The sequence below is a fragment of the Ornithorhynchus anatinus genome, chromosome 16, assembly GCF_004115215.2.
Source record: "Ornithorhynchus anatinus isolate Pmale09 chromosome 16, mOrnAna1.pri.v4, whole genome shotgun sequence".
NCBI classification, from domain to species: Eukaryota; Metazoa; Chordata; class Mammalia; order Monotremata; family Ornithorhynchidae; genus Ornithorhynchus; species Ornithorhynchus anatinus.
Genome location: NC_041743.1, coordinates 41,704,377 through 41,718,979, shown reverse-complemented (window position 1 = coordinate 41,718,979; position 14,603 = coordinate 41,704,377). Strand labels below are relative to the sequence as shown.

The following is a 14,603-nucleotide window of genomic DNA, read 5'->3' as shown; positions in this document are numbered from 1 at the left end:
GATTGATCAACCAATTGATCAATCTAGGCCCCCTCTGTGGTAGTGTACCCTCATAAGCACTTAGTACAGTGCTCTGCACACAGTAAGTGTTCTAAATACCCCTGATTGATCAACCTGTTGATCAACCTAGGCCACCTCTGCTAGTGTATCCTCATAAATGCTCAGTACAGTGCTCCGCACACAGTAAGCGCTCCCTAAATACCTCTGATTGATCGACCGATTGATCAACCTAGGCCAACTCTGTGGTAATATACCCTTATAAGCGCTTAGTACAGTGCTCCACACACAATAAGTGTTCTCGAAATACCCCCGAATGATCGACCGGTTGATCAACCTAGGCCACCTCTGTGGTAGTTACTCTCATAAGTGCTTAGTACAGTGCTCCACACACAGTAAGTGCTCCATAAATAGCCCTGATTGATCGACCGATTGATCAACCTAGGCCACCTCTGTGCTAGTGTAATAATAATATTGGTATTTGTTAAGCACTTACTATGGAGAAGCAGCATGGCTCAGTGGAAAGAGCACGGGCTTTGGAGTCCAGAGGTCATGGGTTCGAATCCCGGCTATGCCAGTTGTCAGCTGTGTGACTGTGGGCAAGTCACTTCACTTCTCTGTGCCTCAGTTACCTCATCTGTAAAATGGGGATTAAGACTGTGAGCCTTACGAGGGACAACCTGATGACCCCGTATCTACCCCGTATCTACCCCGTAATAGTGACTTTGGGATTTGTAGGTACTTACTATGTGCCAGGCATTGTAACTATAACCATGACTACTATTATTCTTATTATTCTCCTTAGGGAAGGGAGGAGGAGCAGAGGAAAAGGGGGCTCAGTCTGAGAAGGCCTCCTGGAGGAGGTGAGTGCTCAGTAGGGCCTTGAAGAGGGGAAGTGTGGTTGTTTGGCGGATTTGAGGAGGGAGGGAATTCCAGGCCAGAGGTAGGACGTGGGCCGGGGGTCAACGGCGGGACAGGTGAGAATGAGGCACCGTGAGGAGCACTTGTATATCTTTGCATTTATCATTCTATTCATTTTATTAATGATGTATATAGATCTATAATTCTATTTATTGCTATTGATGCCTGTCTACTTGTTTAGTTTTGTTGTCTGTCTCTTCCCCTCTAGACTGTGACCCCGTGGAGATCGTCTCTATTTGTTGCCGAATCGTACTTTAGAAGTGCTTAGTACAGTGCTCTGCACACGGTAAGCGCTCAACAAATACGATTGAATGAATGAATGAATGGTCTGTCTCCCCCCTTCTGGACTGTGAGCCCGTTGTGGTGTGGAGATTGTCTCTGTTGCCGAATTGTCCTTTAGAAGCGCTTAGTACAGTGCTCCACACACAGTAAGCGTTCAACAAATACGATTGAATGAATGAATGGATGGTCTGTTTCCCCCCCTTCTAGACTGTGAGACCGTTATGGTGTGGAGATTGTCTCTGTTACCGAATCGTCCTTTAGAAGCGCTTAGTACAGTGCTCCGCACACGGTAAGCGTTCAACAAATACGAATGAATGAATGAACGAATGAATGAATGGTCTGTCTCCCTTTTCTAGACTATGAGCCCGTTGAGAGGTAGAGATCGTCTTTATTTGTTGCCAAATCGTACTTTAGAAGCGTTTACTACAGTGCTTCACACACGGTAAGCGTTCAACCAATACGATTAAATGAATTAATGAATAGTTGAATGGTCTGTCTCCTCCCTTTTAGACTGTGAGACCGTTGTGAGGTAGAGATTGTCTTTATTTGTTGCCAAATCGTACTTTAGAAGCGTTTACTACAGTGCTTCACACACGGTAAGCGTTCAACCAATACGATTAAATGAATGAATGAATGAATGGTTGAATGGTCTGTCTCCTCCCTTCTAGACTGTGAGACCGTTGTGAGGTAGAGATTGTCTTTATTTGTTGCCAAATCGTACTTTAGAAGTGTTTAGTACAGTGCTCCGCACACGGTAAGCGCTCAACAAATACGAATGAATGAATGAATGAATGGTCTGTCTCCCTTTTCTAGACTGTGAGCCCGTTGTGAGGTAGACATCCTCTTTATTTGTTGCCGAATCGTCCTTTAGAAGCGCTTAGTGCAGTGCTCCGCACACGGTAAGCGCTCAACAAATACGATTGAATGAATGAATGAATGAATGAATGAATGAATGAATGAATGAATGGTGTGTCTCTCCGCTTCTAGACTATGAGCCCGCTGTGGTGTGGAGATTGTCTCTGTTGCCGAATCGTCCTTTAAAAGCGTTTAGTACAGTGCTCCGCACACGGTAAGCGCTCAACAAATACGATTGAATGAATGAATGGTCTGTCTCCCCCCCTTGTAGACTCTGAGATCGTTGTGGTGTGGAGATTGTCTCTGTTACCGAATCGTCCTTTAGAAGCGCTTAGTACAGTGCTTCGCACACGGTAAGCGTTCAACAAATACGAATGAATGAATGAATGAATGAACGAATGAATGAATGGTCTGTCTCCCTTTTCTAGGCTGTGAGCCCGTTGTGAAGTAGAGATCGTCTTTATTTGTTGCCACATCGTACTTTAGAAGCGCTTAGTACAGTGCTGCACACATGGTAAGCGCCCAACAAATACGATTGAATGAATGAACGAATGGTCTGTCTCCCTTTTCTAGACTGCGAGCCCGTTGTGAGGCAGAGATCCTCTTTATTTGTTGCCACATCGCACTTTAGAAGCGCTTAGTACAGTGCTGCACACACGGTAAGCGCTCAACAAATGCGATTGAATGAATGAATGAACGAATGAATGGTCTGTCTCCCTTTTCTAGGCTGTGAGCCCGTTGTGAAGTAGAGATCGTCTTTATTTGTTGCCACATCGTACTTTAGAAGCGCTTAGTACAGTGCTGCACACACGGGAAGCGCTCAACAAATGCGATTGAATGAATGAACGAATGAATGGTCTGTCTCCCTTTTCTAGACTGCGAGCCCGTTGTGAGGTAGAGAGCCTCTTTATTTGTTGCCACATCGTACTTTAGAAGCGCTTAGTACAGTGCTGCACACACGGGAAGCGCTCAACAAATGCGATTGAATAAATGAATGAATGAACGAATGAATGGTCTGTCTCCCTTTTCGAGACTGCGAGCCCGTTGTGAGGCAGAGAGCCTCTTTATTTGTTGCCACATCGTACTTTAGAAGCGCTTAGTACAGTGCTGCACACACGGGAAGCGCTCAATAAATACGATTGATTGATTGATTGATTGACTGAGGGACGTCGTGGCCCTTGAAGGATTGTCCTCCCGTGGCGGGGGGGGGGCGGGCGGAAGTGACGTCACGGCGGCGATGGCGCAGGAGCAGGAGGACGTGCGGGATTACAATCTGACCGAGGACCAGAAAGCCGTCAAGGCCAAGTACCCCCCGCTCACCCGCAAGTACGAGTGTAAGTGTCCCCGCTCACCCCCGACAGACAGAAGACCTGGGTTCCAATCCCGCCTCTCCCCCCCCCACCTTGCTGTGTGGCCTTGGACAAGTCACTTCCCTTGATGTTTGTTAAGCCCTTACTCTGTGCAGAGCACCGTCCTAAGCGCTGAGGCAGATACGGGGTCATCAGGTGGGCCCACGTGGGGCACCCGGGCTTCACCCCCATTTCATAATGGTGGTATCTGTTAAGCGCTTACTATGTGCAGAGCACTGTTCCAAGCGCTGGGGGGGGGGGGATACAAGGTCAACAGGTTGTCCCCGTGGGGCTTATAGTTTTTAATCCCCATTTGACAGATGAGGGAACTGAGGCACAGTGAAGTGACTTGCCCAAAGTCACACAGCAGGCAAGTGGCGGAGCCGGGATTAGAACCCACGTCCTCGGACTCCCAAGCCCGGGTTCTCTCCACTAAGCCGCGTTGCTTCACTTCTCTGGGCCTCAGTTTCCCTCACTGTAAAACGGGGATTAAATACCTGTGCTCTCCCCATGTGGGACCGGGACTGTGACCGACCCAATTAACCTGTACCCACCCGAGCACTTAGAACAGTGTTTGGCACATAGTAGTGGCAAGAGCACGGGTTAGGGGGGCTGAGGACATGGGTTATAAACCTCCCTCCGCCACTTGTCTGCTGTGTGACCTTGTCCAAGTCACTTCACTTCTCTGTGCCTCAGTTCCCTCATCTGTAAAATGGGAATTAAGACTGTGAGCCCCATGTGGGACAACCTGTTTACTTTGTATCTACCAGTGCATAGAGCACTTTACAAATACCATCATTATTATTAATAATAACAAGCACCGTAAAATATTTACTGAGTACGTACTATGTGCAGAACATTGTACCAAATGATTTCCCCCCCATATTCCCTCCAGCCGTTATTATTATTATTAATAAGAAACACTTAGCACTTACTATGTGCAGAGCATTGTACTAAAAGCTTTTTCCCCTCCTGTATTTCCTCCAGCCGTCTTGGGAGTCCCAGGGGTGGGGAAGACCCAAGCAGGATTCAGTCCGTGCCCCAAGAGGGGTCTTCAGTCTCCTAGAAGCTACCCCAAGGGACTCCCCCCCACTCCCCCATTCTCTGCTGAGTGAGAAGCCTAAACCCTTTGGAAACATTATTAATATCATTTTTTAAATGGTATATATTAAGCACTTGCTGTGTACCAGGTACTGTAAGTACTGAGGTGGATAGAAGTTAATCTGGTTGGAAACAGTCCTTGTTCCACATGGGGCTCATAGTCTTAATCCCCATTTTACAGATGAGAGAACTGAGGCACAGAGAAGTGACATGCCCAAGGCCACACAGCAACAAACAAGTGGTGGAGCTGGGGTTTCCGTGGTTTGCCTGCCTGCCTGTCTTATTAAAACCTCTCTGTTTTGATGATAATAATAATAATGTTGGTATTTGTTAAGCACTTACTATGTGCAGAGCACTGTTCTAAGTGCTGGGGTAGATACAGGATCATCAGGTTGTCCCTCGTGGGGCTCACAGTCTTAATCCCCATTTAACAGATGAGCCAACTGAGGCACAGAGAAGTTAAGTAACCTGCTCACAGTCACGCAGCTGACAAGTGGCAGAGCCGGGATTAGAACCCATGACCTCTGACTCCCAAGCCCGGGCTCTTTCCACTGAGCCGAACAGATCCAGGCCATTTTATGGAGAAAAGGCCGGGAATTGTGGTCTTCCGGAGAATAGCAGCTTGGCCTAGTGGAAAGAGCACGGGCCTGGGAGTCAGAAGGAACTGGGTTCTAATCTCGGCTCTTCCATTTGTCTGCTGTGTGACCTTGGGCAAGTCACGTCACGTCTCCGAGCCTAGTTACCTCATCTCTAAAATGGGGATTAAGACAGAACCCCATGTGGGACATAGTGTCCAACCTAATTAGCTTGTGTCAACCCCTGTGCTTAGAATAGTGCGTAGCACCTAGAAAGCAATTAACAAAGATCACCAAAAAAAAAAAAAGGAGAGAGTTTTGGTGCTGCCTTTTAGTACGGTTTTCAACTGTTTCCCTCAGTAGTAATGATAATTGTGGTGTTTGTTAAACGTTTATGATGTGGGAAGCATTGTGCTAAACACTGGGGAAGGTAGAGTATAATCGGATCAGGCACGGTGCTCGCCCCACCCGGGCCTCACAGTCTAAGGGCGAGAAAGGTAAAAAGTCGGGGTGCTTAGAGGTGATTAGACTGTAAGCCCGTCTAATCACGGCAGGGCAGGGATTGTCTCTATCTGTTGCCGAATTGTACATTCCAAGCGCTTAGTACAGTGCTCTGCACATGGTAAGCGCTCAATAAATACTATTGAATGAATGAATGATGAAATTTATATCGTTTTGTTGTCTGTCTCCCCCATTTAGACTGTGACCCCATTGTTGGGCAGGGATTGACTCTATTGCTGAATTGTACATTCCAAGCTCTTAGTACGGTGCTCTGCACACAGTAAGCGCTCAACAAATAGGATTGAATAAATGAATGAATGAATGAACAGAGTTGGTAGGTATGTTCCCTGCGCACAACAAGCTTAAAATCTAGAAGGGGAGGTAGATTTTAATATAGGTAAATATCAGGTAATAATGTTGGTATTTGTTAAGCGCTTACTATGTGCAGAGCACTGTTCTAAGCACTGGGGTAGACACAGGGGAATCAGGTTGTCCCACGTGGGGCTCACAGTCTTTAATCCCCATTTTACAGATGAGGTGACTGAGGTGCAGAGAAGTTAAGTGACTCGCCCACAGTCACACAGCTGACAAGTGGCCGAGCCGGGATTCAAACCCATGACCTCTGACTCCAAAGCCCGTGCTCTTTCCACTGAGCCACGCTGCTTCTCCCCATCCCCAGGTATGGGGATAAGCGCTGTGGGTGTCAGGAAGGGGTGAATAAAGGGAGCAAATCCCGTCCAATTGATTGGGTCAGTGAGTCCAGAGCAGCTGACCCTTCTGCCCTCTGTTCAAAACTTTCTGACTAATCAGACACTCATCTATGTGTCAGCGATGCCCAAATGACTAAGGTCTGCCCTACCTCACATTTCAGCAATGACTGGAGGTTCCACTCAATTGATTGCCTGTTTATTGAGAGCCCTTTCCTGCCTGCACTGTAAAGAACACCTAATCTTTACCCTCTAGGATGTGACACTCATTTTATAAACCAGCATAGCTCAGTGTTGATTAGTTGCTTAGATTGGAGAAGCAGCGTGGCCTAGGGGAAGGAATGCGGGCCTGTGAGTCAGAGAACCTGGGTTCTAATCCTGATCCCACCATTTGTGGGCTGTGTGACTCCGAGTGAGTCACTTAACTTCTAATAATTATGGTGTTTATGGCGCTGACTTCTCTACCTCAGTTCCTTCATCTGCAAAATGGAGATCTAGGATCTGTTCTCCCTCCTACTTGGACTGTGAGGCTTTTTTTTTGTTTTTGTCATGGTATTTGTTAAGCCCTTACTATGTGCCAGGCACTGTACTAAGCACTGGGGTAGATAGAAGCTAATCAGGTTGGACACAGTCCACGTCCCTCATGGGGCTCACAGTCTTAATCCCCACCTTACAGATGAGGTAACTGAGGCTCAGAAAAGTGAAGTCGCTTGCCCAGGGTCACAAGAAGACACCTGGCAGAGCTGGGATTAGAACCTAAGGCCTTCTGACTTCTGGACCTGTGTTCTATCCACCAGTTCATGGGTTATCCGGTATCTATCCCAGTACTTAGTACAGTGCTTGACACGTAGTAAGCACTTAACAAATATGACAATTGTTACTAATTATTGTAAGTTTTCCGAGTTGGTTAAGATAATTTAATTGAATATTCACTCAGGGTTGCACAGACATTCCAGGGCAATAACCCGGGTAAGGGCCAGTTTTGGAATCATCACCAGTGTGCCATTTTGGAAAGAGCAGATCAGGGACTCAGAGGACCTGGGTTCTTATCCCACCTCTTCCACGTGTCTGCCATGTGACCTTGGGCAGACAGCTTGGGCAGAAGCTCAGCAGCAGAGGATGGAGAGTTTTTTTGGTTTGTTATGGTATTTGTTAATGGCTTATTATGTGCCTCAACCAAACTGTGCCATCTGCAAAATGGGGATTAAATCCTACTCCCTCCTACTTAGACTGTGAGCCCCAAGTTGTACAGGCACCGTGTCCAACCTGATGAACTTGTATCTACCCCAGCGCTTAGAACAGTGCTCAGCACATAAAACACACTTAACAAGTAACATAATTATTGTTAATTATTGCTATTATTATTGTGGTCTGACTGGTATTTTTCCCTCCCTTAGATCTGGATCACACAGCGGATGTGCAGTGAGTATTTCTGGAATCTGTGAGTCTGATCATTGTGTGTATTCCACTAAAAGTCTGGTTTTGAAGTGAGTTGGCAGAGAGAATCCACTGATTGTACATTAATGGTATTATTTCTGTGGTCTTCATGACCATTTTCCCTTCAATATATATATATTTTTTTACTCTAAGCCGGGGTGGGGAATTATTTGTGCTAGCGAGCCACTAACATTATTACAGAATAATAGGTGCTTAGTAAATATTATTATTATTATCCTGGGGAAAACTAAACCCGTTTCTACCATCCATTAGCCCAGATCCAGCCCATGGAGTGGGGCGCATCGGTTGACTGGCTGTGACCCCCCATCTAAATCTAGCACTTGAAAAATTCTTATTTCTGGGCTTCTTTTCCATCGCTCTGAGTTCATACTGGTTTGTATCACTTTGCTCCTAAACTGTCTTGCGACGGACTGAGGTAACCCGAATGTGTTATCCATAGGTTACATGCTTGGGGTGACACTCTGGAGGAAGCATTTGAGCAATGTGCCATGGCCATGTTTGGTTACATGACAGACACGGAGACCGTGGAGCCATTGGATACAGTAGAAGTGGAGACAGAAGGTAAGAAGAAAGGACTGTTCTAGAACTTGATCTCTTCTGAAGAAAGACTAGACTGTAAGCTCGTCCTCTTGACTTTAAGCTTCAGTAATGATGGTATTTGTTAACCACTTACTATGTGCCAGGCACTATACTAAGCAATGGGGTAGATACAGGCTAAGTGAGTTGGACACAGTCCCTGTCCCCCATTGGGCTCACGGTCTTAATCCCCAATTTACAGGTGAGGTAACTGAGGCCCAGAGAAGTAAAGTGACTTGCCCGAGTTCACACAGCAGACTCCTGGCAGAGCTGGAATTAAAACCCAGGTCCTTCTTAACCCCAGGTCCATGTCTATCCACAAGGCCACACTGCTTCCCTACTGTAATCTCGCTGGGGTTAGGGAACGTGTCTACCAACAGTATGATATTGTGCTCTCCCAGGTGCTTTACCCACTGCTCCGCAAACAGAAAGCGCTTATTAAATACGATCGGTTGGATGATTGGAAGGAATTGCCCTGTGTGTAAATCAGGTAGTGACTGCTTGCTTTTGAACATTTAACCTAGTCTCATCAAGGAGTGATCACAATCAGGCTGACCCGGTGGGCTTGGCCCCAAATCAGTTGAGGCCACTTGGGGCCCTGAACTGATTTTCAGGGGGACATGCTGTTTGGGGGACTGATGAGACTTGTAGTCCAGTAAAGTCACAAGGACTTGGATCCCATCTGATTCCTCGTCTGTTGGAATGTCCCTCCCTCTGTTTCCCCCGCATCCAGCAAGACCCAAAGGCTTATTTGCCTAATTTGCCTAATTGCAGATTCCCAGTGCCGGAAAATTTGCCTAATTGCAGATTCCCAGTGCCGGACTCTTTCCACTGGACCAACAGCTGGGCTAGGGTTGTCCCATTCTGACAACTTGGGCAAAAGCTCGGCAGCAGAAGAGGGAGGGTTTCTTGGGGGTTTATGATATTTGTTAATTGCTTATTATGTGTCAAGGACTGTTCTAAGCACTGGAAGGGATACAAGTTCATCAGTGGTTGGGCACAAATTACTGTCTCACATGGGCTCATGGTCTAAGTAAGAGGGAGAACAGGGATTTGAATTCCTATTTGGCCGCTAGACTGTGAGCTGTTTGTGGGCAGGGAATGCATCTGCTTACTCTGTGGTACTTTACTCTCCCAAGCACTTAATATAGTGTTCCGCACACAGTAAAGGGCTCAATAAATACCAAATTGATCAATTTGGCAGTTGAGGCAACAGAGACATAGAGAAGTGAAGTGACTTGCCCAAGGTCACACAGCGGGCAAGTGGCGGAGCCGGGATTAGGCCCCCTGGCTCCTAAGCCTGTGCTTTATCCACTAGGCCAGGCTGCTTCCAAGGGTTGAGAAAAAGAATTGACTTTGCCCGTTTGTGGTTTGGCTCTTTAGGACATGATTTGCTGTCCCTCCTTTTTCACTTCTTGGACGAGTGGCTCTACAAGTTCAGTGCTAACGAATTCTTCGTACCACGGGTAAGCAAAGTTTTGCTCGCTGCTGTTTTCTGCCAACATCACCTCATGGATTGATTTAAAATTAATCGACAGCATCCAGCCTTTCCATTTCTATAAACATAGGAAAACAATGCTAATTACAAGCTAATCTATTCTCTGTGAGATGGTGCAGCGTTCGAATTTCCTGTACCTTCATTCCTTAAACAACTGGAGGCTGCTACCAGAAAACACTTGTCTAATATTACATTGATATTAGATGATATAGATATGCTAAATTATGTTTGGTCCTGGTCTGTTTATGATCCTTTGCCACTCCCCCACCCGCATCTTCTTTCTCTCTAGGAAATCAAAGTGCTTCACATTGATCGAATGAACTTCAAAATACGGTCAATTGGGTGAGTTGGCAGAGCTTGTTTAGATGACCGATAGGTCCTGAAATAGGATAAGATAGGATCTGAAAATTCCTAGTGGACAGTTTGGGAAAGTAATCAAATGGAAACTAAATCTAAACCTGAGGACTGAGGAACAGAAGCAACTAGTATCCTCTTTAAGAATTTTGGGGCCCCTTCCCCATGATGGGTGCAAGTTATCTAATCGACACCACAGTCTGAGCTCACACAGGAACATTATTGTATGACTTCTCATTTAGAACCTGGATGTTGCTATTGAATTAGGCCCATTGTGTGGATGGAATAGCGGACTAGGGTTATTGGTTTGGTTTTTTTTGTGTGTCTGTGTGTGTGCATTAACGTACACACAGGTGTTTGGCTCAAATAGAATTACTCTCCCCCTTCATCCCTCACAAACTGGAGGTCAGCATTTTTGATAAAGTTTCCGTGCTAACCCTGTTTAAATTTCCAAACTGTTAACCATTCCATATACTTCTGAAGCCAAGAAACTACAGTGAAAATATTTGCAATCAGGCAAACCCTAATTGTTTTTTAATGCCTTTTCTAATTTAAGGTGGGGAGAAGAGTTTTCTTTGCCTAAGCACCCTCAGGTATGTTACAGTCCAGCAAACTATAAATATCAATCAGTCGTATTTATTGGGTGCTTACTGTGTCTCGAGCACCTGTACTAAGCGCTTGGGAGAGTACAGTATAACAAAGTTGATAGACGCGTTCCCTGCCCACATTGAGCTTACAGTCTAGACGGGGAGACAGATGTTAACAGGAATAAATAAATTACGGTTATGTACGTAAGTGCTGCGGGGCTGAGGGAGGGGTAAATAAAGAGTGCAAATCAAAATGCACGGGCAGTGCAGAAGGGAGTAGGAGAAGAGGAAATGAGAGCATAATCAGGGAAGTCCTCTTGGAGGAGATGTACCTTCAATATGGCTTTGAAGGTGGGGAGAGTCATTGTCGCATATGAAGAGGAAAGGCGTTCCAGGCCAGAGGCAGGACATGGGTGAGAGGTTGGTGGTGAGATAGACAAGATCAAGGTACGGTGAGTTGATTAGCATTAGAGAAGCAGGACAGTATGATGCATCAATCAATCAGTGATATTTATTGAGCTCTAAGGCTTGGGAGAATACAATACAGTGGAGTTTTATCCATATCAACAGCATTTATTGAACACCTGCTGTGTCGAAGACTGTAGAAGACACAATTTCTGTCCTCAAGAAACATACAATCTCATGTGAGATAGTTAATCTAAAGTATCATCAATGATGTTTATTGAGCGCTTACTGTGTGCAGGGTACTGTACTAAGTGCTTGGGACAGTACGGTTACAATAGTTTTGATAGCCACATTCCCTGCCCCCAATGGGCTTACAATCTAGTAGCCCCAGTTATCTTCCTGCCCATGAATGCTAGCTTTTCTGACTCCTTTCTTGCTGGCTTAGGATTACTTGTTCTGAATTCCTAACACTGGAGCTATTGAGAGCCACATACTGATTGAAGTTGACAGTTCGCTTGAATGAAAAGAATGTGATTTCAATTGATAATATTTATTATTCATTTGTTCAGTCATATTTATTAAGCACTTACTGCGTGCAGAGCACTGCGTTAAGGGCTTGGAAAGTACCACATAGCAATCAGAGAGACAATCCCTGCCCACAACGGGAGGGTAGAGTGCTGGACTAAGCATTCGGGAGAGTACAGAAAAATTAGAGGACCTGATCCCTGCCCTCAAGTTGTTTGCAGTTTAGCAGGGGAGACAGATACTAAAATGAATTAGAAGTAGGGGGAAGTAACAGAGTTTATGGTTTGTAGATAAGTGCTACCAGTGGGATGGGAAATGCTTACACAGGTTGATGTGGAAGTACTCACTGTTTTTGCAGATAGGGAATATGTTAGCATGTTTGAGAGCACTGGGAAAGAAACCATTGGAAAGTGAATGATTGAAGATGGCAGGAAAGGAAAAAGGGAGGGGGCAAGAGTTTTGATAAGGTGGGAAGGGATGGGGTCGGCAGTCCTGGCGGAAGGGGTAGATTCTGGGAAGAGGCAGAAGATTTCGTCGTGAAATCCTGCTGGGAAAGACGGGAGAGTCGAAGAAGGGGCAGGAGGAGGGATTGGAGAGGAACAGTGGAGATTTTAGGGAGATCATGTCTGATGACTTCAATTTTATTATTACAAGTAGAGGGTCAGGTCATTACATGCAAGGAATGGGAGAAGCAGGGGATTTGAGGAGGGAGTTAAACATCTGAAACAGCTGGCACAGGCAAGGGGCATGGGAGTCAATGTGGATGGAGAAATAATGTTGCTGAGTAATGAGACCAGCAAAGATGATAAGTTTCCAAGGAGACTGTGATGGGGTTGAGTGTGGAGAGGAGATTGGGGAAAGATAATCAGAGCAATAGATCATATAACAGCCGCAGATTGCGGATCTGCCTTCAAGTCTCCCCGGTGCTATTTCTAATATATACTTTGTCATTTTTTTCCCATCTTTTCTCCATCACTCCTTTCACTCCAGGGCACTGAAGTCAAGGCGATTACTTATTCAGCGATGCAGGTCTATGACGAGGAGAAGCCAGAAGTGTTTGTAATCATTGATATATGAGTCCATAAAGAAAGGATTCCGAATGGAACTGCTCTTTCTAGACCTTTGAGGAAGAGAGAATTCAAGAGATGCAGTAACACTAAGAATAATTTGGTGATGGACTGTTCAGGAGCCTGGATCTCCTGTGTTCCAAATGTGTTTCTGGGGAGAAAGGATTGTAGTCCCCAGATTGCTTGACAACTGATGTGTTTTTCAATAATCCTTTCTTTAGTGACTTGAGTTGGATCATGAGGACTGCAGTATGAAATTATTATGCTTGTTAGGATAATTCTAGATTGGGATAAGGGAAAGACATATTTTTTTAATATCCTCTCTTGATAGCCCAAAAGATCAGGAAGGCCATTTCAAAATGTTTAATTTATTTATATATAAAATTTTTTAACGTGCTACCTCTCCTATACTGTTTTCAGCCCGGCATTTAAGATTAAAGTACAGTGCTACCACATTTTAACTAGCTTCCTTAGGGCTTCAATTTGGCCTTAGCTTTTCTCCCAGTCTACCTTTACACTAGGTTCATTACCATTCTCGGCCAAAACATCCAAAATCCCACATTCCCAGTCCAGGCTGGCTTAAGTAAAAAGTTCCTTCCCAGCACCAGCTGGGAGGGAAGGAGCAGAGCTCCAGAGAAGTAGGATCGCCTCAAGGCTGCTGTCGGGAAAGGGAAGGAGGGGAAATTCACATACCCGATTTTGACCAGCTTAAGTTTCACTCAGCAGTATTTATTGAGCACGTACTTTGTGTAGAGCATTGTACTAAGCGCTTGGGAGAGTACAATACAACAGACACATTCCCTGCGCACAATGAGTTTACAGTCTCGAGTTTCTTCCTCTGGGTACCCTCCCATGAACAAAATTTTTGTGCTTTTTTGAGGTGACGGGACACACTTTTCAGCTTTCTCTAGGTTCGGTTTTTCACTCAATCGTCTTTGAGTGCTTGCTGTGTGCAGGGCACATTGGCTAGTACACACTAACAGTGTAACAATTGGTAGGCACATTCGCTGCCCACAACGAGCTTACAGTGTAGAGGGAGAGACAGACATTAATATAAATAAATTACAGATATGCATAAAGACCTGTTGGGTTGCAGGGGGGTGTGAATAAGGGGAGCAAATCAGGGTGATGCAGAAGGGAGTGGGAGAAAAGGAAATGGGGCTTAGGGAAGGCCTTTTGGAGGAGGCATGTCTTCAATAAGGCTTTGAAGGTGGGGAGAGTAATTGTCGTACGAAGAGGGAGGGCGTTCCAGGCCAGAGGCAGGACGTGGGCAAGAGAAGATGAGATTGAGGAATAGTGAGTACAGGTACAGTTGACTGAAAGTCTTCCACCATGACTGTTTCAGCCAAAACTTGATTCTTTTCCCACAGGACTAGGGCTTCTTTGTGTATAATAATAATAATGTTGGTATTTGTTAAGTGCTTACTATGTGCAGAGCACTGTTCTAAGCGCTGGGGTAGACACGGGAATCAGGTTGTCCCACGTGGGGCTCACAGTCTCAATCCCCATTTTACAGATGAGGTAACTGAGGCCCACAGAAGTTAAGTGACTTGCCCAAAGTCACACAGCTGACAAGTGGCAGAGCGGGGATTCGAACCCATAACCTCTGACTTCAAAGCCTGTGCTCTTTCCACTGAGCCACGCTGCTTCTCAGTGTATCAGTCCCTCAGGAGTAACAACAGGCCTTAACTGCCACTGTTAGAGACACTCTTGGGCTGGGTGGGCCATCGACCTGACCCAGAAATCAATCAATCCTACTTAGACTGCGAGCCCCATATTGGACAAAGACTGTGTCCAACCTAATCAACTGGTACCTACCCCAGCGCTTGGTACAGTGTTTGACAC

General features: G+C 45.6%; 1 protein-coding gene across 3 annotated transcripts; it reads left to right on the top strand.

Moving 5' to 3' along the window:
• Window positions 1–3,248: 3,248 nt before the first annotated feature.
• Window positions 3,249–13,219, top strand: ZBTB8OS (zinc finger and BTB domain containing 8 opposite strand). Of its 3 annotated transcripts, none has more exons than XM_029081459.2 (7): window positions 3,254–3,389; window positions 7,686–7,710; window positions 8,186–8,307; window positions 9,706–9,788; window positions 10,110–10,162; window positions 10,731–10,767; window positions 12,682–13,219. In XM_029081459.2, the coding sequence occupies exons 1-7, from the start codon at window positions 3,293–3,295 to the stop codon at window positions 12,766–12,768; spliced, it is 504 nt and encodes a 167-aa protein (XP_028937292.1). In that variant the 5' UTR covers window positions 3,254–3,292; the 3' UTR covers window positions 12,769–13,219. The 3 variants fall into 3 exon arrangements, with proteins under 3 accessions (XP_028937293.1, XP_028937292.1, XP_028937294.1); XM_029081461.2 differs by having other exon boundaries at window positions 3,374–3,389; window positions 7,686–7,729; XM_029081460.2 differs by lacking the exon at window positions 10,731–10,767 and having other exon boundaries at window positions 3,249–3,389.
• Window positions 13,220–14,603: the final 1,384 nt, after the last annotated feature.